The sequence below is a fragment of the Melanotaenia boesemani genome, chromosome 13 (genome assembly GCF_017639745.1).
Source record: "Melanotaenia boesemani isolate fMelBoe1 chromosome 13, fMelBoe1.pri, whole genome shotgun sequence".
NCBI lineage: Eukaryota > Metazoa > Chordata > Actinopteri > Atheriniformes > Melanotaeniidae > Melanotaenia > Melanotaenia boesemani.
In genome coordinates, this window is record NC_055694.1 from 4576731 (window position 1) to 4600257 (window position 23527).

Below are 23527 nucleotides of genomic sequence, written 5' to 3' on the forward strand. Positions count from 1 at the left end.
TCTATTTCCCCTCTCACATGCACGTATATGCACACAAAGGAGAGAGGAGTTTTAGCAGAAGCTGGCATATTTAAATGTTACAAAGAAATTTTCTCCTTTTTTTTTTTTTTTTTTTTTTGAGGCAAGCAGATCTGTTAGAAAACCTGAACCTTTGTAAGTCTCAAAAAGCCACTCCTCCTTGTTGCCACCCATGGTCTGAAGTGCACTAAAGCATTTATTACCTGTAAACAAAGTAGATGAGAAAAAGATAGAAAAAGCACTGCTTTTCCAGCTAGGGAAACTCCCAAAAAGCAATGAACACAGTTGACACACAAAAATATTTAGTGAGTTGCAACAGAGCTTAAGCATTTTATTTAGGTAACTGAACCCCTGTGCATTCTAAACCCACCAACTCCACCTTACTGGGCCCTCTTTGTTTTCATGACACTTGGAGCACACTATGATAGCAGCACAGGCTTGTCCTTTAATATTTGTCTGGGCCAGAGTTCACAACACATGGCAAGAGTAATACAGCACTCTAAGGGAGTGTTATAAAAGTCTGCTGAGAAGTGTATAGTTGCTGCATGTGGAGAATTAACAACATTTATGCCTACAGACTGCAAACAAACCAAGAGCATGCCCATGTAAACAGACAGCCTGGGCTTTGCCATGAAATTTCTACCAGACTTTGGTAAAACCCAAGGTACCCACACGTACAACAAAACTAAAACAAAACAGACAAGTTCAAAATTTAAGTTATGTGTGATAAAATGGAATTACACAGGATAAAATTACAGAACAAAAGATAAAAAAGACGTGCAACAAAGCATGAAAAGCCAAGACATGGAATTATCAGGTACGGTTGTTTAAAAGAAAACTATAAGTAATGAACTCAACCACCACGGCTTGTATGCCGTCTCACCACTCAAGACTCCACTGCTGAAAAAAAGTACATTAATGCTCATTTAAAGTTTGCTGCACACATTCGGAATCTATATTTGGAATAAATCTACGAACCTTTATCCACCAAAATCCCTTTGGCAAAGCAAATTTATTTTGCAAACAAGACAGCCAGATCTTCAAACTTCTTTCTGTGATGCTGGACAGGACAAAAAGAAATCCACAGCTCCAGAGAATAAAAACAATAAACAATAAATTTGCCATTTAACAGGATGTTGAAGATGAAACAAGAGTGGATGTTTTACCAAGACAATGATCCCAAACATGCAGCCAAAGGTTAAATAACATTAAATGCTCTTCTTAAACCAGCAAAACTGAAGATGAAGTTTATTTAACTTTTATAATTGAAGAAAAATATGTGTCTACTCATAAGACAAAAGAAACAAAAACAACAACAACATGCAAACTAAGAATGATGCAGATGTGGAGGTGATACTCTGTAATCAGTACTGTTGTCTATCAATTAAAAAAGCAGAAGATGGAGAGCAAGAGTTATGTAATGATTGCATTTGGATGCTTCAGTGTGTCACTGTAGATGTAAGTAAAACAAATCATCTAAAAACAAATTAGATAAGCATTACAGATTGTGCAAAGAAAGCCTTAAAAAGTCGTAAAAGGCAGCAACAATTAGCAAAATTTACAATAAAATCATAATAAAATACCATAAATTTAATAAACTAAATTGCTTTAAAATTATTTAAAGATAAGTTCAAAGTTAGTGAGCAGATTTCATGCATAGCTGCATGAGAAAAAAAATGATTTTAACATGGATTTAAAAGTGTCTACATTTGGTGAAAGTTTAATCTCCACTGGCAGTTTGTTCCACTTGTTTACAGCATAACAGTTAATGCTGCTTCTCCATGTTCAGTCTGGACTCTGGTCTGGACTCTGGTCTCGATTAGGTGACCTGAGTTTTTTTTTATCTAAGAGCACTGCTGGTTTATATTCTCTGAACACACCACAGATGGATTCTGGGACTAAACAATTCTGCATTATATGATCAGAAGGGTTTTAAAATCAATTCTGTGACTGACTGGAAACTAGTGTAAAGATTTTAAAACTAGGGGGATGCGGTCAGATCTCTTAGTCCTGGTTACAACTCCAGCAGCATCTGGATGAGCTGCAGATATTTAATGCTCTTTTTAGGAAGTCCTGTTAAAAGACCAGTACAGTAATCCAGCCTACTGGAGATGAATGAATGAATGGATGAGTCTCTCTTGGTCTTTCTGGGAGCTGGTAAAAAGCTTCTTAGTGAGGCTTTGATGTGGCTGCTGAAAGTCAGGTCTGAGTCTATCAACACTCCGAGGTTACAAATTTGGTCAGTGATTTTAAGAGCCCGAGTCTCCAGGTGTTTACCAACTGACTCTTCTCTTTGCTGCTAAACAGAATAATCTCAGTTTTCTCTTTATTTAACAGTAGAAAATTCTCTTTCATCCAGGTGTTTATTTGCTCCAGACACTGACACAATAAGTCTATTGGGCTGCTGTTGTTTGGTGACAAAGACATATAAAGTTGTGTATCATCTGCATAACTGTGATAATTAATGTTAAAGTTCTGTAATATTTCACCCAAAGGAAGCATATACACATTAAACAGAAGAGGTCCAAGGACTGACCCCTGGGGGACTCCAAACCCTGGATCAGATTCATAGCTGCAGATCATAACAAAATAAATCTGGCCCACTAAATAGAGCCTGAACCAGTTAAGGACCGCTCCAGAAAGTCCAACAGTTTTCCAGCTTGTGCAACAGGATTCTGTGATCTACAGTATCAAATGCATCACCGAGATCCAGCAGAACCAGGACTGATACAAAACAGAATCAGTATTCAACCCTAATGGCATTTAACACTTTGATCAGAGCTGTTTTAGTGCTGTGATGAGGTCAGAAGCCGGACTGAAATTTATCATTCAAGGATTCAAGGAACTTTATTGTCATACCAGCTCACATTTACATGTTTATGGTACGAAATTAGAACTGAGGTCCCAGTTTGAGCCATAAGAAGGAGGGCAATAAGTGAAATAAAATAAGACATGAAGAAAAATAGAAATATAGGCTAAATATAAATAGAATATAAGCTAAATACAATAGAATATAAACAGCAAAATTTTTAAATAAAAATAACAGTAAACACTAAAGAGCCCAGTTTGCATGTGCAGCCTAGATAAATATGTGCAAGTATGTATGTGCATGAGGTAGTGATAGTCCAAAGTATAACATTTCTGATATTAATATTAATGATATTGCACTTATATGGACAGCAGATAATCTTCGCTTTAATTTAAGAAGTCATTACACTATGCATTAAGAAGTAAATATGTCACGCTTCTGCTGACTGGACCCAAACAAAATATCAGAGACAGTTGGGAAAGTCTAACACTGTGACACAATACAACTTTCTCAATAATCTTGGATATAAAAGAGGTTAGAGAGAGGTCTATAATTGTTCATTATAGAGTCCTTTTCTCTAGGGGTGGCTTAATGGCAGCTATCTTTAGTGACTCGGGAAAAATACCTGATGCCAGCGAGCTTTTAACTATAAGTAGGAGAGCACTTTCTACTGATGTAAAAACTGTTATTAAAAAGTCGTAGGGCATCATTTCCAGAGTTCATGGTATTGATTTCAGATGCCAAACTATTTTTTATAGGATCTTTTCATTAAAAAAAAAAAAAAAAAAAAAAAAAAGGATCTTTTAATCAAGCATGTTAAATTGTGATGTAACATCAGTATATATATATATATATATATATATATAGCTCAAATATATTTGAGTTCAGAGGCAGCCCACTGGAAGAGTTCAGTGAGGATCATTAAGTTATACATTCACTTGTGCATTCACCTGCAGCTCTACAGGACAGTGACATGAGAAGCTTGGACATTGGATCCCCCTTCGTTTGCATTGAAAGTCTGAGAGATTGAAGCTGCTGCTTTAGGTAAGAATCAATTTTGCTAACCAAATGTTATTAATTTTTTAACTCATGTAGTCCAAAAAGTTTGCAGCCCTCCATATTGTCTTTTATCTTCCATTTTGTAGTTAATGGACGGTTTGCTCAAAACCCTCTTAAGCAATCACATACTATATATAATCCTGTGTTGTAATTGCATGTCTGGTTTTGTCCTAATTTGGAGTTTAGGATGTGGTAGCTTGCTAATCAGAAACAACTCTCAGAAGGAAGGAATACAGGTATATGACTGAATATTGAACTGTGCTATCATAATATATTTCTTATAACAGATAAAACTACATGCTTGAGACTGATATCTGCACAGACTTTGAATTGGTTAAATTGTACTTAGTATTATGTAATTATTTCAGGGAAAATTAGACTGAGAGTATGGACAAAAAGCAAAAAGTATCTTTCAGCAAGCACACATAAACTGAATCTCCAGCAAGCTGAGAAACATATATATATATATATATATATATATATTAACTAATTTCTTAAAAAAAAATCTAAACACAATACATTTACATTGAGGACCACATGCAGTGAAGGTATTTTTCTACACTGATCACATATTTATATTATGTTTTAATAGATCTGAAGACAAAAGCAAAGCCCTGGGAGTCTTTAGACATGACTTTTAAAAGTTCAGTAATCAGTTTGTATCTGAGTGGTACTGAATAATCACATGTCAGAAGGTATTGGTGACAACCATAAAAACTGCTTGAAAAAGATGTAAAACTTTGATCCTATGAGTTCATAAAGGGTTGCATGGTGGTTAGCACCACAGCGTCACAGCAAGAAGAAGGTCGCTGGTTTGATCCTCGGCTGGGTGACCATTCTGTGTGGAGTTTGTGTGTTCTCCCCGTTTATGTGTGGGTTTTCTCCGGGTACTCTGACTTCCTCCCAACATCCAAAGACATGCATGTAAGGCTAACTGATCACTCTAAATTTTCCCTAGGAGACAGTGTGAGGGTGAGTGGTTGTTTGTCTCTGTCTGTCTATTTTGGCCCTGTGATGGGCTGGCGACCCGTCCAGGATGTACCCTGCCTCTTGACTGTTAATTGCTGGGATAGGCTGCAGCTTGCCCACGACCCTGAATTGGATTAAGTTGTACAGAAAATTAATTAGTTCATAAAGATTTTGACTTTTTGAATGATTAACCTAAGTAATTTAAACATTTATAGCTTCTGGATTCACACTTGTGTTGAACACTGTGTTCCAAGACCTCCCAATATACAGAAAACACTGGATATTTATTTCGTGTTTGATAAACCATGCTTTTTCATGTGTAACAGATACTTCCAGGAAAATAAGTGAGTGATTTAGTGCAGTGGTCGAGCTTTTTGAGCCATGACCCCATGCATTCGATCATTATGGCAGATCAGGGCAACTTGCACATGGAATGAAAACAAAGTTATTTAACATATCAAATGGGGGATCCTGCGGCCATCCTCTAAGTGTAAGGCTTGAAAACTGTCAGAATCTTCATAAATGAGGAGGATAAAGTGGTTTTTGGTGGATTATGTTAACAGTTGTGACAAAGCACTCATATGCTGAAAGTCAGCTTCTTACACCAAGATAAAGCCAAAACTTTTTTGTAAGGCATGAATAATAACTTAGTTGTTTACGCATCAATACCTTAAAAATAATAGTTAATTTGAACAACCCTGACTAAAATCTCAAATTCATTTAATAAATATAAACTTTTTTTTTTTTTTTACAAGGATCTGGTGACCCCCTGTAATTACCTTGGGAAACCCAGTTTGGGAGAGGCTGATGAAAAACTATGGGGGTATTTCTCTATTTTAGAAACGTGGCTGTAGACATCACTTCACCAGGAGACATTCTGACCAGATGCCCGAGTTACCTCATCTGGCTCCTCTCGATGCAGAGGAGCAGCGACTCTACTCAGAGCCCCTCCCGGATCATGAGCTTCTCACCCTATCCCCTGCGGAGAAAACTCATTTCAGTTGCTTGTATTCGCAATCTTATTTGTTTGGTCACTAACCACAGCTTGTGACCATAGGTGAGGGTAGGAACATAGATCGACCGTTAAATCGAGAGCTTTGCCTTTTGGCTCAGCTCCTTCTTCACCATGACAAACTGACGCAGAGTCCGCATCACTGTAGACTTGGCGGAGTCTAACCCTCACCGGAAACAGTTCTGATTTACTGCCACAAAGCACATGTAAACTGGTTGCGCAAACTCCCATGCCCCCTCCAAGACCTGAAAGAGAGTGTGGAGCTGGTCCACTGGTCGACGACTGGGACAAAAACTACACTGCTCTTCCTCAATCCGAGGTTCAACTATCCGACGAGTCCTCCTCTCCAGCACCCATGAATAGACCTTACCAGAGAGGCTGAAGAGTGTGATCCCCCTGTAGTTGGAGCACACTCTCCGGTCCCCCTTTTTGAAGAGGGGGGCCACCACCCTAGTTTGCCAGTCATGGGGAACTGTCCCAGATGTCCATGCGATGCTGCAGAGGTGTGTCAGCCAAGACAGTCCTACAGCATCCAGAGCCTTAAAGAACTCTGGATGGACCATATCCACCCTTGGGGCCCTGTCACTGAGGAGCTTTTTAACACCCTCAGCGACCTCAGCCCCAGAGATGGGAGAGCCAGCACCAGGGTCCCCAGACTCTGCTTCCTCATTGGAAGACGAGTTGGTGGGATTGAGAAAGTCTTCGAAGTATTCCCTCCACCGGCTCACAACGTCCCGAGTTGAGGTCAGCAGCCCCCCATCCCCACTGTACACAGTGTTGTTGGAGCACTGCTTTCCTCTCCTGAGCCGCCGGATGGTGGACCAGAATCTCCTCGAAGCAATCCGGAAGTCATTCTCCATGGCCTCTCCAAACTCCTCCCATGCTGAGTTTTTGCCTTAGCGACCGCCGAAGCTGCATTCCACTTAGCCTGCCGATACCCATCAGCTGCCTCTGGAGTCCCACAGGCCAAAAAGGCCCGATAGGACTCTTCAGCTTGACGGCATCCCTTACTGCTGGTGTCCACCAATGAGTTCGGGGGTTACCAACGACCTTACGGCCACAGCTGCCTCAACAATAGAGGCAAGGAACACAGCCCATTCGGACTCAATGTCCCCCGCCTAACCCGGGACACCGTTAAAGCTCTGCTGGAGATGGGAGTTGAAACTCTTTCTGAGTCTGGACTCTGGACCTGGACTAATACAAACAGTAAACTTTAAATTCCCCCCTTTGTTGTAGTCCAAAGAAGTACAATGAACAATATCATAATGTTTACTGAAAACAAATTATGAACCTTATGTTTTGTCAGAAAAATAAAGTGTCGTTTCAACAATATTTAGCCTTAGTTTATCATTTACAAAAAGTCTCTTGAACAGACCCCTGTGGGACACCATTAATATGGGATGTGGAAGAGGACCTGAATTTTGTAGCTGCTATAGAAAACTATCGTCCATTCATATAGGAGGAAAACCATTCCAAAGCCAATCCTGATACACCAACACAGTATTTCAGCCTATTGAGCATAATCAACAGTATCAAAGACATAAAACGTTCTGTGACAAGCCTGTCTCAGAGAGGAATCTGGCATAGTAACGCTGACATTTTGGATTTTCAAAAGTCCATCAAGGTCTTTAATTTCGACATCTGGGACCCCCCTGAGATCACTTTGCCTTAGGGAGCCCCATACCAGGGGTTAATCCCCACAACAACACAGCTCACAGCATCTTGTAGGAACTCCATTTATTCTTAAGATACAGTAGGTGAAGTTTTTCTGATGTGTGTATTTATAAAGAATTGTTCATGATATGTCAAAGAGATGGATATGTCATGGACATTTCATGAAATTGTACAATTTCTTGTAATTTCACTAACAGATCTATATGGATTAAAACTATTCATTGTGTTCTGTTTCTTTACAGTGATGGGTTCATATTCAACTGTGGCATTCTTCCTGCTTTTTTCTGCGTCTCTGCCTTCCAGTGGTGATGGTGGAAAGGTGTTAGTCTATCCAGTGGATGGGAGTCACTGGATTAACATGAAAATCCTTCTGGAGGCCCTACATTCTCAGGGTCATCAAATCACAGTGCTTCGCTCCTCCACCAGCTGGTACGTCTCTGAATTTTCGCCCCTATACACCTCCATCACAGTTCCCCAGGAACAGTCCCAAAACATAGAGAGCCAAGAGTTTATGAATACTTTCCTGAAAAGGTCTTTGGAGATCAGACAAAAGCGAGGCTCTATGTGGGCGTTTTTTGAGTTTTATAGACACCTTTTCAATTTGATAGGAGAAAACCACCAGACTGTTGCAAAGCTGGTTGTCACCATCTTTGAGAATAAGACACTGATTAGGGAGCTGAAGGAAACTGGGTATGACCTCGTTTTGACAGATCCAGCTTTTCCAGCTGGGGTACTTGTGGCACATTATCTCAAGCTTCCCTTGGTTTTCAACGTACGTTGGCTATTCACCGGAGAGGCGCATTTTGCCATCGCTCCTTCTCCACTGTCCTACGTCCCTGCTTTGTTCTCCTATTACTCTGACAAGATGGACTTTTTTCAAAGGGCCAGTAACATAATTTATCAAGGCATGTTGGTTTACATGTACCACTATGTCTCCAATCCTCCGTACCAGGCCTTGTGTGATCGTTATTTTGGAGGTAACATCAGCACCATGTCTCTAATCCAAGAAACTGATATCTGGCTGATGCGGGTTGACTTCACTTTTGAGTTTCCTCGTCCCACCATGCCCAATGTTGTCTACATCGGAGGCTTCCAGGGTAAGCCTTCCAAGCCTCTTCCATCAGATTTAGAAGACTTTGTGCAGAGCTCTGGTGAACATGGGGTGATTGTCATGACCCTGGGAACCCTGCTGAGTGACCTTGGCCCAGAAGTATCGGAGACCATTGCTTCAGCATTTGCTAACCTCCCCCAGAAGGTTCTGTGGCGACATCTTGGGAAAAGACCAGCCACTCTAGGAAACAACACCATGCTGGTTGATTGGTTGCCTCAAAATGATATCCTTGGCCACCCTAAGACCAGGGCCTTTGTCACACATGGGGGCACCAACGGCCTCTATGAGGCCATCTACCATGCAGTGCCGGTTTTGGGTATTCCTCTCATCTTTGACCAATATGACAACATAGTGCGTATGAAGGCCCGTGGTGTTGCTGAAATAGTTGAAGTGACAACAATGGATGTTGAGTCTCTGACAAGAGCTCTAAAAAATATTGTTGACCCAGAAAAGCCCTACAAGCAAAATATGATCAAACTGTCACAGCTTCATCATGACAAACCAATAAAACCCATTGACAATGCTGTTTTCTGGATAGAGTACGTCATGAGGCACAAGGGTGCAGCGCATCTACGCACCGAGTCATTTAAGCTGCCCTGGTACGCCTACTATTGTCTAGATGTGATGGCAGTCTTTGTAGCATGTGGTTTGTTAATCATTGTATTAATTTGTGTGTTCTGTAGATGCCTCATTAAATCTTTGATAAGGACAAAGAAGTCCAAGCTGGAATAGATCAAATGATGGTAACGTAGCTTTGGCTCTGTAGAATGGAAAGAAGCCAAATAACTAAATTTACAGAGGAAGAGAATCTTAGTTTTAGGGACCAATAAATAGGATTAACATGGCAATGTTTTGATGTATCTTTTAACAAAACCGATAAAGGAAAATAAAAGAATTTAGAAAAAGTTGATTTTCACATCCAGCTAAGTGATTTAACTTGAAATGATTTCATGATTGTCATGTTTTACTTTTCTGGTAACTTTTACACTAACTTGTTTATCTGACTGTAAACATTCTTAAGATAAAAAATAAATAAAAACAAACTATTTGGGCATAACAACTGGAATAAATAAGAAAGACTTTTACAGAAGTACATCCCAAGAATTGCCACAAATCCTGTTTCTTTGCAGTTTACCTTTACACATAGTTAACAAGAAAAAAATATTTTAAACATCTTATAACCAAAACATTGTTCCCATCCCTAAACCAAAATCTAAACTCGGTGGTATTCACAGAGCTATATTTTAGGTAAAAGGACAACTTAGGGCACCAATGACCAAATAAATAGTTCTTATGTTCTTATTATAATGCCAGTGCCTACTTTCAATTTCTGGACTTTTTAAATGTATGATGCACAAAACCATCTAGAAGACTTCATTTTGGAAACATTAACTCTCCCTTCAGTCTCAGTGGGTGGACAGCTGTAGGATATGTGGGTCAAACACTAAGAACAAACACCTGAGTCTTCCTCAGTTTCTTCCATTTATGCAGCAAAGACCTGAATCCTCCATCTATTACCCACCTGTCCAACGCCTAACACTTACATGAAACCATTTGGAAAGTATGTTTGTGCTGATCATATGTTGTTCACCGTTTAATGAAAACTTGCTGCTGTGTGATGTTTATTTTTATTAAACATCCAGACATTTGATTTTCACTAAAACAAAACTGTGTTTAACTAAAAACACAAAACTGAAGAAATCAATCACTCACTACTTAAAATATCAAGAATTAGATGTAAATGCACTACATAAGGTACGATTAAAGAAGAAATATAAAAAAAATAAAAAATAAATAAAAGTAGACAATCTACTATCTGGCAAATAATTTACAAGTAGAAAACATTTACAGCAAATGCCAACTTGACTGGGTCATAGTGTCCTGACAAGTTAAGAGCAAACTGCATAGGTCATCACATAGTGAAAGACTTCTGGAATAATCTACTTCAGACTGATGGGTCGGAAACTGGACGAAGCAGGAAACACGTCTGCTGACCAAAGGAAACATTTCAGAAAGCAACCCTCTCAACAAATTCGAAGTTCTGAGATATAAACTCAACTCAACTCAACTTTATTTATATAGCCCTTTAAAACAACCACAGCTGAAAGAAAGTGCTCTACATAAATGGACAAAGCAACACATAAAGTACAAAAATCAACCAGGAAATAAATAATATCATAAAATATAATAAAATAATTGTTCATTGTTTTAAAAACAGTTTTAAAACAATAAGCAATTTTAAAAGAATAAACAAATTATAAACAAATAAAACCAATAAGTAAAACAAACCACGGCACACTAAAACAGGAACAGTGTCATACTGGGCTGAAAGCCAAAGAATAAAAATGGGTTTTAAGATGAGTTTTAAAAATAGACAATGAAGAAGCTTGTCTAATGTGGAGAGGGAGCTCATTCCACAGTTTTGGACCAGCGACTGAAAAAGCTCGATCCCCCCTGAGCTTCCGTTTGGACCTCGATACGTCCAGAAGCAGCAGGTCAGCTGACCTGAGGCACCGAGCAGGAGCGTAGGGGTGGAGTAGCTCCGAGAGGTAAGGAGGCGCCAGACCATTTAAAGATTTAAAAACAAATAAAAGAATCTTAAAATGAACTCGGTAGTGCACTGGCAGCCAGTGAAGGGAGGCCAGGATGGGGTTTATGTGCTCCCTCTTACGTACTCCAGCAAGGAGGCGTGCAGCTGCATTTTGCACCAACTGGAGACGTGCGAGGGAGGACTGGCTAACCCCAAAGTAAAGAGCATTACAATAATCCAGCCGAGATGTAATGAAGGCATGGATAACTGTTTCAAAGTGTTGTTTTTTAAGAAAAGGTTTGACCTTAGCAAGCTGCATGATGTGGAAAAAGCTGGACTTCATTACATAGCTGATTTGACTATCCAGTTTAAAATTGCTGTCCATCTTAAAACCCAAGTTTGAGACTGTTGGCTTTAAAAAACCTGCCAAAGGACCCAAATGGTGCAGGGTTCACAAAAGCCACTGGGACCAAACACCATCACTTCAGTTTTTTCCTCATTCAGGAATAAATAGTTTAGGGCCAACCAGGCTTTTATGTCTTTGAGACATGCCAGAAGAGGGGCAAGAGAGAAAGACTGTTTCTTTTTAATGGGCACATATATCTGACTGTCGTCAGCATAAAAGTGATAAGAGATGCCATGCCTTCTCAGGATTGAGAAGTTGTAGTTTGTGGCTGCTGTGCGTCAAACCAACTCAGCATCACAGTGAACTGTATTAGAAAAAGGTGCTTAATTTGCTTTAAATGTAATTTATGACAACTGTCTTCATTTTTCTGTGTAGTTAATATTCTCCTCTTTATAAATTCACTTTGATGGTATCTGTGCAGTTCAAGCTTAAATAAATTAACTGATGATGAATTAAGTTTGGCTCTATAAGACTGATGTTTAAAAGGTTTTGCTTATTTGAAAAACTGTTTTTAGAACTGTTATCACACAAGATGATGATAACATTGTATGTTGAAATTCTCTTGTAAAAGTTGTTTTTCATTTATGTTAATTATTTTGTTGTTACCTGTGATTGAGTTTCAGCCAGTTTGGTTTCTATATAAATAAAAATGATGGGAACTCAAAGCATAGTTGTGGAAGTGTGTATGTCTGAGCAGCTGTAAGACCACACACGGTTTATGGTAATTACTGCTTTGTCTCCTTGTGTAAATTGTTCAAGGTACTTCTCAAAACGCAATACAATAAATTCTATATAAAATTGCATGCTGCAACACAAATGTTTTTAACCTTCATTCCATCCTGAACAGAGAGGCTCCGCGACACTGTAACAGATAGACAGATAATCATTACCCTAACAAGTAGTAAAATCAAATATAAGAGACAGCAATATTTTTTATTTTGTTATATTTATTATCATTATCTTTATTTGCAGTTCTTTTCCTTGTGGTAACTGCAACATTACATGACATAAGGCTGGCATGACTTAACAGAAAGACAGGAGCACCTCAAGTTTTACAAAACTCTCCTGTCCTTTTCTCAAAGCACACTCCCTTCATTCATTCTTCTTATTCCTCTAGGTTTATTGGTTGTTAGGAAATCAGTATGGAGGTGTATTGCTGTCATCTACTTGATTGGACTGTTCAAAAGAAAATGATCCATCCTCTTGTGTCAGGCAGTACTGGTTCCAACCTTCACTGTTCAGATTGACCCATCAGGTCAGAATTCTGGGTGGAGCATACATTAATTGGCCAGGTCCACCTGGCAGAATTAGTACAGAATTTGACCCCTTTTATCCTCAAAACTGCCTTAATTCCTGGTGCGATAGATTGAACAAGGTGTTGGAAACCTTCCTCAGAGGTTTAGCTCCATATAGACATAACAGCATCACAGTGTTGCTGCAGATCCATGATGAGAATCTCCCATTCAACCACATCCCAAAGCTGCTCTACTGGACTGAGATCTGGTGACTGTGGAGGCTGTTGGAGTCCAGTGAACCCATCGTTATGACCTAGAAAGCAGCTGGAGATGATCTGAGCTTTGTGACATGGTGCATTATCCTGCTGGAAGTAGCATCAGAAGATGCTCCACTGTGGTCATAAAGGGATGGACATGGTCAGCAACAATACTCAGGTAAACTGTGCTGGTTAAACCAGGACACGTTGGTACTAAGGGGCTCAAAGTGGGGATTCCTGCTCATGTTAATCCTCCCAGATCCCAGTTGCATGCAGATGTAAATACATACACATTCTTTTCTTATACATACTAACATGCATTCACACACACACACACACACACACACACACACACACACACACACACACACACACACACACACACACACACATACAAAGACATTAGAAAGACATTTCTTCTCTCCTCTGGGAATACTAGGTGACTCATTTTCTTGTTACTCTTGTTTTCTTACTTTTTATCTTTGTTGATTATTATGGTTCTTTTATGATTATGTGTTATGTTTGGTATGTTCATGTGTTATTTAATCTATGTGCTTCTGTATTTTGTTCTTTCACTCTACTGGGGCCTCTTGGCCAGGTCATGTTTGCAAATGAGTCACACACTTGCACTCAACTTCTGACCCCTACCATCTATACGTCGCAGCTGAAATCGATTCATCAGAACAGTTTGTTTTTCCCAATCTTCTATTGTCCAACTTTGGTGAACCTCAGGCTCACACACACACACACACACATATATATATATATATATATATATATACACTCACACATACAAACAAATCTGGACCACATACTGTTATGTATGGACTCCACAGAGACATTTGCAGGTGGACGATACTTTATCAAGACTGAACACAAGGTAAAGGTCTTGCTCAGACAGAACAGAAGGAGATGGTTGGAGGGACAGGAACCAGGAACGGAGAAGGGGTGAGTCCATGAAGTAGGTAGGTTTAAGGTCCGACGAGGACTGAGGGCAGAACTGGGGATTATAAGGACCGGGGCACAGGTGTGACTGATTACACTTGATGCAGATGATCAGATCAGGACCAGGTGTGGAGAATCTGAGGCGAGCTGGCGGAGGACTACCAGCCCTGGCCAGGTGAGGTTGTAACACATACATATACTGATGTGGGAAGTGATATTTTCTCCACTTGAGACTGTTTTCTATTACTATAAATATTAATTCCAGTGGTCCTGTGATAGACTGGTGTCTTGTCCAGGGTGTGCCCTTCCCCTCGCCGGCTCATTGCTGGGATAGGCTCTAGTTTCCCTGCAACGCTGAATTGAACTAAGCTGTAGTATGTTATCAATCAGTACTTCACATCTTAAAAAAAAACTATTTCAGAAAATAATAATAATAACAACTATGTATACAGACATCTTAAAACTAGGACTTGTTATTAAAACTTTATTTCTTCCCTCTCATTTTCTCATGTTAAAGTATAGCTCTTACACTGATGCTCAAAATCAAGTGATTTTGCAGCATCATGTCTGTTGCATCTGACCTAATAATGACTTTTCATTTATCAGATGGGTGTGGATGTTTCAAATACTACTGCAAAACTACACTTTGCTTTGACTTGGTTAACTGGTGCATCACGTTAGTTAATCATTCCAGAAAATAAATTGACTGATTTTAATTGACAAAGAGTAAAAGGTAGTCAGAAGTTAGATAAACAAAGCACAGAGAGTTCCTCCATAAAGAACCCACTACAAACAAACAGAACATGCATGGATACATAACTAGGTGGTAGAGCACATCATCAGGCATTACAGCAAGCACAGATTTCAGCCATTTTCCTCTGGGTTTAATAAAGTATATCTGATTCTGACCAGGAGCAAATAGTCTGTGTCCAGATAGGCTTATTCCTCCTTATTTCTGGATATCCACAGTGGCTTCACCAGAAGCCTGGTCACGTTGTTTCTAGCACCTAAAGGCACAGTTTTTGTTGATCATGTCTTTTACAAGACCTCTAGGTTTACAAATAAAGAACTTGCTCTTTCACTTTTTTGTGTGTGTGCTGGTTCTGTTTCCTTTATAGCAGAGAGGTCAGAAAGAGAGTAGGATTAATCTCATAAACGCTGACAGATAGTAAGGTTAAGCTGCTTGTAAATATTCTACAGGGGAAGACAGACTAATTTATCTACCTAATCATATAACAAAGGAAAGCTGAGTCAAAGTTTAGTAACAGTCTAAAAAAATGCTGATCTATAGATTTAAAGTTGAAATTGAGAACAGGTAAAAGTCTAAATGGCAGAACAGTAGCTCAATACATCTTTTACAGCATCTATCCATCTTATTTCCTTTAGCAAATACACTGGACCATCATTTAAGAATGAAATGAGATAATTTCATTCCTCTATTCCATATACAATAATACACTACTTTGCTAAATAGTATTAGTGTAACATTATGTACATTATGTAACATCATGTATATCCTTATATCTCCAGGGTCACACACCTTTGTCTCTCAGATTCCAGAGGGTCTCACATGCACTGTGTACAGCCTCTCCAGAGAACAAGGCCTACTCATCTCAACTCACTCTCCTAAACCCCCCGGACACCTGGTAAGCATGGCTCACCAATCCACGCAAATCATATATTTAAAGGTTACGTTTGAATCAAATCCTCAGGATGAAAGCCTCATCGTAAAAACAGGCTGCTACAAGAGTCCTCATGTATTTTGAGCAAGTGTGGTGGGACACAAATATAAAGTGTCGTGCACTGTTGAGGCTCCAACACTTTACTTTTTACTTACTTACTTTACTTACTTTGCTTATTATTTCTTTTTTAACTCTAATATATTATCTAATATATTATTCATATTAGCGTATATGAAATCCCTGTTCAAGCAGCAAGTTTATTCAAAAAACATCAGCATTAACAGAAATTCTGCTATACACCCAAATGCATGATATTTACTTAGCTTACTGATATCAAACAACTTTCCAGATTGCTAGTTGCCCATTACAGAGTGAACTCAAACATTCAGTTTTGTGTTGAACAAATACAGTTATCCATGGAACAGTGTGCACCCACATCTTACAGCCACTTTCATTACAGATTGTAGATTTTTTAATTAAGTGCTTATGGAAAAATCATCTATTGACTGTACTGATGAGATGTGAAGACACAGCTAGTCATTAAAGATTGTGACCAGAACTGTTTTTACAGGACACTGTTATCTTTAGTGCCCCTGGGAGTGAATACAGTTGTAAAAACGCATCAAAGGACTTTATTACCTCCTGCTGTGTTTGGTCAACATGAAGCCAGACTATGGAATCTTACATCAGTGGAAGTGGCAACCGTTCCCAAGGGGGATGGGCTATATAAGGATGTGTCCTGAGACTGGACTCTAGTTCTAACATTGACGGCTGGCCTGTTGAACTTGTCTCCTGGCTGTGTTGTGAACTCCTGCGATCGCAGTAAACGGCCGTGTCTTTTCACCGATCTGAGTGTCTGTTGTGGAAAATTGCCAGTATATTGTGGTAAAAGCTTTGCTCATAAAAAGTGCAATATGCGAAGTAAACTTCTAATTGCTCTGTGTGAGACAAAACTATTCATTGTGTTCTGTTTCTTTACAGTGATGGGTTCATATTCAACTGTGGCATTCTTCCTGCTGTTTTCTGCGTCTCTGCCTTCCAGTGGTGATGGTGGAAAGGTGTTAATCTACTCAGTGGATGGGAGTCACTGGCTTAACATGAAAATCCTTCTGGAGGCCCTACATTCTCGGGGCCATCAAATCACAGTGCTTCGCTCTTCCACCAGCTGGTACATTTCTGAATTTTCACCTTATTATACCTCCATCACAGTCCCGCAGGAACAGTCCCAAAACATGGAAAGCCAAGCATTTACAGTATGACTTCTTTCTTGAAGAGGTCTATTGAAATCCGTCAGAATCAAGGCTGTTTGTGGGCATTTTTTCAGTTCTACAGGAACTTTTTCAACATGATGAGGAAAAACCACCAGACTGTTGCAAAGCTGGTTGTCACCATCTTTGAGAATAAGACACTGATTAGGGAGCTGAAGGAAACTGGGTACGACCTCGTATTAACAGACCCAACCTTTCCAGCTGGGGTACTTGTGGCACATTATCTCAAGCTTCCCTTGGTTTTCAACGCACGTTGGATATTCACCGGAGAGGCGCATTTTGCCATCGCTCCTTCTCCACTGTCCTACGTCCCTGTTTTGTTCTCCTATTACTCTGACAAGATGGACTTTTTTCAAAGGGCCAGTAATATTATTTATCAAGGCATGTTGGTTTACTTGTACCACTATGTCTCCAATCCTCCGTACCAGGCCTTGTGTGATCGTTATTTTGGAGGTAACATCAGCACCATGTCTCTAATCCAAGAAGCTGATATCTGGTTGATGCGGCTTGACTTCACTTTTGAGTTTCCTCGTCCCACCATGCCCAATGTCGTCTACATCGGAGGCTTCCAGGGTAAGCCTTCCAAGCCTCTTCCATCAGATTTAGAAGACTTTGTGCAGAGCTCTGGTGAACATGGGGTGATTGTCATGACCCTGGGAACCCTGCTGAGTGACCTTGGCCCAGAAGTATCGGAGACCATTGCTTCAGCATTTGCTAACCTCCCCCAGAAGGTTCTGTGGCGACATCTTGGGAAAAGACCAGCCACTCTAGGAAACAACACCATGCTGGTTGAATGGCTGCCTCAAAATGATATCCTTGGCCACCCTAAGACCAGGGCCTTTGTCACACATGGGGGCACCAATGGCCTCTATGAGGCCATCTACCATGCAGTGCCGGTTTTGGGTATTCCTCTCATCTTTGACCAGTATGACAACATAGTGCGTATAAAGGCCAGTGGTGTTGCTGAAATAGTTGAAGTGACAACAATGGATGTTGAGTCTCTGACAAGATCTCTAAAGAACATTGTTGACCCAGAAAAGCCCTACAAACAGAATATGGTCAAACTGTCACAGCTTCATCATGACAAACCAATAAAACCCATTGACAATGCTGTTTTCTGGATAGAGTACGTCATGAGGCACAAGGGTGCAGCGCATCTTCGCACCGAGTCATTTAAGCTGCCCTGGTACGCCTACTATTGTCTAGATGTGATGGCAGTCTTTGTAGCATGTGGTTTGTTAATCATTGCATTAATTTGTGTTTTCTGTAGATGCCTCATTAAATCTTTGATAAGGACAAAGAAGTCCAAGCTGGAATAGTTAATAACATGATGAAAAGATGACTGGCAATGTAAAGTGTGTAAATATTTATGAAACTCAGAATCTCAGCAACAGGGAATTAATTAAAGTATAGGGATGTCCAAATCAAGATTTCTTTTTCTCTGTGATACTGATGTCTGATTGGTTTACACCAAACAATGTTCACATCACCAGACTAAAAACTGAAAGTCATTAGGAAATTTTAGGAGCCTCACTTGAGTCATAATGCACTCCAATCATCTCGATCTTTCAGTTTAAGGTGGTAATCAGTGCCTTTTCATATCAGTCTTTTCCTAGTCTTGGGCTTGCAACAATATGAAACGTGTTTGATATTGTCTGTCCTAGTGTAAATGTATTATTATTATTATTATTATTAATAATAATAACAAAACCACCAAATGTGATGAAAATGCTGAAGAAACACTAATAAAACATGTGATTTGGCTCAAAGCACAGGATCTTCCTGTGTAAACAACTGCTTACTTATTGTAAATGTGCCACCCTTTCCCTGGTCTGTGGCTGTTCTTGTACCCCGCCCAGAGGGGACAAAATTATATGATTCTTGTAAGACAATGTGCATCTGTGACCTTAGAAATACTTTAACAAAAATGGCATTTGAGAATGTTTAATCCAGTTTTAATGATTAATGCAGAAGTTGCATCAACCTCCCCCTTTGACCAACATGTCTGTAGCTGTTTTATTGTTTTTACTCCCTCCCCCTGGGCCATTTTATCACCCTGATTATTATAGATGCAAAAAAAAAAGGTTGGTAAGTTTAATAATTAATAACAAACAATAAAAAACATTAGGCTGTAGTGTTTTTGCCCATTCCAGCTCTAAGATAGAAGTTCAACCACTTCTAGTACCTTGTAACAGGGGTTATCAAGTCTGGATCTTATGAGCCAGTGTCCTGCAGGTTTTATATGTTTCTCTGTTGCAACACACCTGAATAAAAATGTTCTCTAACAGCTTGTTGTCACATCCAGCCTTTAAAATGACCTGTCAAGTTGAGCGAGGTTTGTTGCAGCAGGGAAACATCTAAAACTGCAGGACACTGGCCCAAAAGGTCCAGAAAACCTCTGGAAAAGAGATCCACAAAACCTCTGGGAAAGGTCCTTGAAAATTTAAACACATCAAGGCAGAGGAGCTGCTGTCATGATCAATCCACTATAACTGATGAACAACCACTGCTCTAGACATAATTTGAAAAGCACTTTGTGAAGAGAAGGGAAATATAAGAAATTGTGTTGAAGGAATGGTGTTGACTTCTAATATACTTTCAAAACACTACTTTCAAAATACTAAACACATTGATATCAAACCTCCTCATGTGACAGTAAACTGACGGCTAATTAAAACCTGTTATGGTTTTTATAGTTAGCAGTTAGTGTGAAGCTGTGACTTTCACACACAAATGTGAGAAGACATCCTCTTTACCTTAAAGTTTAGGCTTAAAACTTCCCTTTTCAATAAGTTTAGGTCTGTCTTGGGTGATCCTTAGCCATCTCTTTAATTCTACTGCTGTTTAGTCTGCTGGGGTATGTCCCATGATGCACTTCCCTCCAGTTTTCTCTCTTTGCTTTTTCCTATCCATGTATAAATATTGTTGTTGTCATTAATTTGTGCTTCACTTTTTTTTTCTTGACAGTTTTCCCTGGTTTAAAGTCATATGGCTTATTACCTCTCTTGTCCTATCAACTTTAACCAGTCAGGGCGTTTGGTTTTGTTGAGGTTTGTCCTTTCTACTGTCGTCCTGCTAGGTGGCAGTGTTGCCACATTTCTTCGTTGAGTACCGTTTTCTGTCAACCGTCGAAGAAGTCAAGATGGCCGCTGCCACCATGAAGGGACCTGTAGTGAGTAATATTTTTTTCTTTTCTTTTTTTATTTCGGTTGTCTTCCAGAGGCAAGCCTCCCTTGGCTTAGTCAGTGATATTAATAAGATAAGCAGAAGCAAGTGTGGAGGGTAGAAGTCACAATTTCTCTTACCAGTGATATTTTAAACCATAGTCACATCCTCGTGCAGCTCATGTAGCAGCTAAGGGTTAGCCAGCTAGCTAATGGGTTATGGCAAAGCATATTTTCTCTACGGTAACAGTTCATTTAATTAGTCCAACAATGGCGTTATTAACCAGAGAAGAGCTGTGGGGCGAAGAGATCATAGCTGAAAATATTTTGTAATGCTTGCTAGCTAATATTGGTCTCATTGTGCAGACTTTGTGCTTGCTAACGTGAAGTTGTTTTCAGGCAGTAGAAGACGTTGTTGTCACTTTTGAAGACCAGCAAAAGATCAATAAATTCGCCAGGAATACAAGTCGGATGACAGAGTTGAAGAATGAAATAGACTCAAAGAAGGTAAGCAGTAAAAGCTTTAAGTTGGTCAAGTAGGCGCTGAAATTACCGCTGCATTTTTTTTTTTTTTACCATCATGTTACTTCTAACGATCATTTTTATTGTAAATTAACTGTAAATAAGGTGTGATTCAATGCTTGAGGTCAATAAATGATATAACAGACTAACGTATGCTAATTTGGCTATAAATGTGTCAAGCATGTTCATATTAATCAGTACTTTATATACCCGTTTCTCATTTATATAACTTAGCCAATCTGTGTTTATGGTCAGCTGGTTCCGTAGAAACACAGATTCACACATACATATTTATACACACCGTATAAATGATAATCACTATGGCATAGGTTGTTTTTGTAAGGAAAGGATCCATCCATCCATCCAGTCTTTACTATTGATAGATTGAAATGTTCACACAAAGTCTTCAGCAGACTTCATTATATGTTGTAAATGAAAGTGATAAAATTAAAGATAAATTAAATGTTATATGAACAACTTATGAGTTTTAGTATTCCAGGAACATTTATTCTAACATAGTGGGGTTCACCACAGCCCCAAGCTGTTGCCTCTGAAATAACAAACACTTAAACCCATCTAATTCAGCTCTGTCTCAGTTAAATGAAACCAAAAAGGCCACCCAGCTGCTTCTAATGTTACAGCCCTCATTGATGATCTGAAACAATCTGCTAATGTCTCCGTGTAGAAAACACTGCAGAACCTACAGGACGCCAGCGATGACCTAATGATGTTAGATGATGACTCTCTATTGATCCCTTATCAAATTGGTGGTGTCTTCATCAGCCACTCCCAGGAGGAAACACAAGAGATGCTAGAGGCTGCTAAGGTACGTATGCTGCAGTTTATACTATTGCTTACTCTTCACTTTTAATCATCTTTTAAAGGATCAGCCTTCAGTCATGAAGTTATTAAATTAAGACTGTAGTTGAGTGTAAAAAACACAACAGAGTATAGCAAAACTAAGCAAATTTTAATATAATTCCTGAAGAATTTTAACCATTTAAATGAACATATGTAAATACTATTGTATATATTAACTTTTTATTATAATTCCACTTCCTGTCAAACTTTCCACTAATTTGGTAGCTTAAATTGGTGGTAATGTCCAATAAAGAACAGCCAAAGATACAAATCTTAGAAAAGAGTTCTGTGTTTGTCTGACAAGACATTCATGGTGGCTCCAAAAACAGTGCAAGTTGAAGTTGATTAGGTGAGGATAGTAGGTGAACCAATAGAAGGATTGGCATAAATAACTGAATAGGGAAAAATGTAAGTGGTTTTTTTCCCAGTACTAAAATTTTTTCTTCTGAAATAAAGACTTGAGAGAATGAAATGCAGATGAGAAAAGGCTTGGTTGTTTTTTTACAATGTTGTGTTAGTAATAAATTATGTTTTCTTGTTTTGGTTGGCCTTTATGCTGCTTTATCTATTGATGCATTCACATAATTTTAGCGTCATAGTGTGACAACTGAGACTGTCCTGGAACAATAATGTCTGGATGCTGACTGGGATTAAAAAGGTTGAGCTTCTACAGGCATATTAGATGATCTGTGCTCACTTTTATGTCAGTAATTGTCAAATCCTGATCCGGATGCATTAACGGAAACTCGCCTTTTTAACAACCTTTTCTAGGCAAGATGGCTCAAAACATGAGGAAAAGTTTAAGGTGTTTAATTTTTCTAGAAATTCATACTTACTAAACTTCTAATATATTTTTAAATGTAGGCTTTTCAACAGGGTGACTTTCTTGGGCAAAATGCTGCATTATGTTGTCAGTCAAGATTGCACCATCAGATACTGGCATGTTCTTTATTTTTCCAAATGCATCGTAAGTTGTAGGAATTGATAGTTTATGTGGTGCTTTTTTGTCAGAGGGCATCATTAAGCCAGTTGACAACGTCCACATGGGAGTGCCTGAGATGTTTTCATGCATCTGGAGAAAAGCTTAACAGTGTCAGCTACAGCATAGCTGTTGTATCGTGGACTTCAGGCACTGATCAAGAGAAACTTACTACAGTAATGATCAGTTTTCACATACTGGAGGATACATGAAGAGGTCTGGACTTTCTCCTCTGTTATATAAGGACTCATCACATCCGCTGATGATTATTTAGAGACATTCAAGCCTGTAGTTTTGTAGAATTACCTCGTCCTGCAGAATGAAACTGATTTCTTAAAATTGCTGATTGTGTTCAGTGTAACAATTGTGTTGCTTGATTTGATTGGATTGTGTGTTTTCTGTCACCAGGAAACGCTGGAGCAGGAGGTCAAAGGCCTTGAGGAGCGAGTGTCAGCGATACAGCAACTGTTGGGTGATCTTAAGGTCCAGCTTTATGCCAAGTTTGGTAACAACATTAACCTGGAGGCAGATGAAAGCTGAGCAGCGAAATGGATCCTGACAGCTGCCCCGACACGAACTTATACATGCAGCTCTCGTTCCAGATCCACATCGATGCCAACAAAACACCTTCTGCTTTTTGTTCACGGGTTTTTTATAAATCTGCAGTTTAATGTTGAGAAGCAAAATCACAAGGACAGTAGTAGTAAAGAATAAATGCAAATTTCATTTGTTGTAAGTGACCCCTTATTTAATGTTTTTTTACTGTTAAACTAAAGTAAAAACAGAAGGAGGAACATGCATGTGTAATGTTTAAACAGTTTGCATATTAAACTGCATCACAAAGCAGGATGTAAACTTTACTGTCATGAAGGTGGAACAAAACAGGAGCAGTTTTTCCACAACATTAATGTAACAAAGCACTGAAATCAAATTAGACACCTAGTTGGGATGTTTATAGCTAGTGAATGATTAAATCTTGAGTCACAGACTGAACCATAACTTTTTAACATATGAACAGCTTAATTA

General features: G+C 39.1%; 3 protein-coding genes across 4 annotated transcripts; all 3 read left to right on the forward strand.

Annotated features, from left to right (window-relative positions):
* Positions 1–3815: 3815 nt before the first annotated feature.
* On the forward strand, positions 3816–10784 carry LOC121652033 (UDP-glucuronosyltransferase 2A2-like). Its single transcript, XM_042004564.1, has 2 exons — positions 3816–3871; positions 7784–10784. The coding sequence occupies exon 2, from the start codon at positions 7786–7788 to the stop codon at positions 9382–9384; it is 1599 nt and encodes a 532-aa protein (XP_041860498.1). The 5' UTR covers positions 3816–3871; positions 7784–7785; the 3' UTR covers positions 9385–10784.
* Positions 10785–13992: 3208 nt separating this feature from the next.
* Positions 13993–18552, forward strand: LOC121651774 (UDP-glucuronosyltransferase 2C1-like). The gene is made up of 6 exons (XM_042004188.1): positions 13993–14028; positions 14133–14200; positions 15579–15671; positions 16750–16960; positions 17002–18208; positions 18548–18552. The coding sequence occupies exons 1-6, from the start codon at positions 13993–13995 to the stop codon at positions 18550–18552; spliced, it is 1620 nt and encodes a 539-aa protein (XP_041860122.1).
* Positions 18553–20039: 1487 nt separating this feature from the next.
* On the forward strand, positions 20040–23225 carry pfdn4 (prefoldin subunit 4). Of its 2 annotated transcripts, none has more exons than XM_042004565.1 (4): positions 20040–20147; positions 20539–20646; positions 21347–21487; positions 22910–23225. In XM_042004565.1, the coding sequence occupies exons 1-4, from the start codon at positions 20118–20120 to the stop codon at positions 23039–23041; spliced, it is 411 nt and encodes a 136-aa protein (XP_041860499.1). In that variant the 5' UTR covers positions 20040–20117; the 3' UTR covers positions 23042–23225. The 2 variants fall into 2 exon arrangements, with proteins under 2 accessions (XP_041860499.1, XP_041860500.1); XM_042004566.1 differs by lacking the exon at positions 20040–20147 and adding an exon at positions 20269–20382.
* Positions 23226–23527: the final 302 nt, after the last annotated feature.

Coding starts and splice junctions, on each gene's coding strand:
- LOC121652033 (XM_042004564.1), top strand. CDS start 7,786: ATGGGTTCATATTCAACTGTGGCATTCTTCCTGCTTTTTTCTGCGTCT.
- pfdn4 (XM_042004565.1), top strand. CDS start 20,118: ATGGCCGCTGCCACCATGAAGGGACCTGTA. Junction 20,148..20,538: donor CCACCATGAAGGGACCTGTA/GTGAGTAATATT, acceptor AGTTGTTTTCAG/GCAGTAGAAGACGTTGTTGT. Junction 21,488..22,909: donor AGATGCTAGAGGCTGCTAAG/GTACGTATGCTG, acceptor TTCTGTCACCAG/GAAACGCTGGAGCAGGAGGT.
- LOC121651774 (XM_042004188.1), top strand. CDS start 13,993: ATGGTTGGAGGGACAGGAACCAGGAACGGAGAAGGG. Junction 14,029..14,132: donor GAACCAGGAACGGAGAAGGG/GTGAGTCCATGA, acceptor CACTTGATGCAG/ATGATCAGATCAGGACCAGG. Junction 15,672..16,749: donor CTAAACCCCCCGGACACCTG/GTAAGCATGGCT, acceptor TCTGCCTTCCAG/TGGTGATGGTGGAAAGGTGT.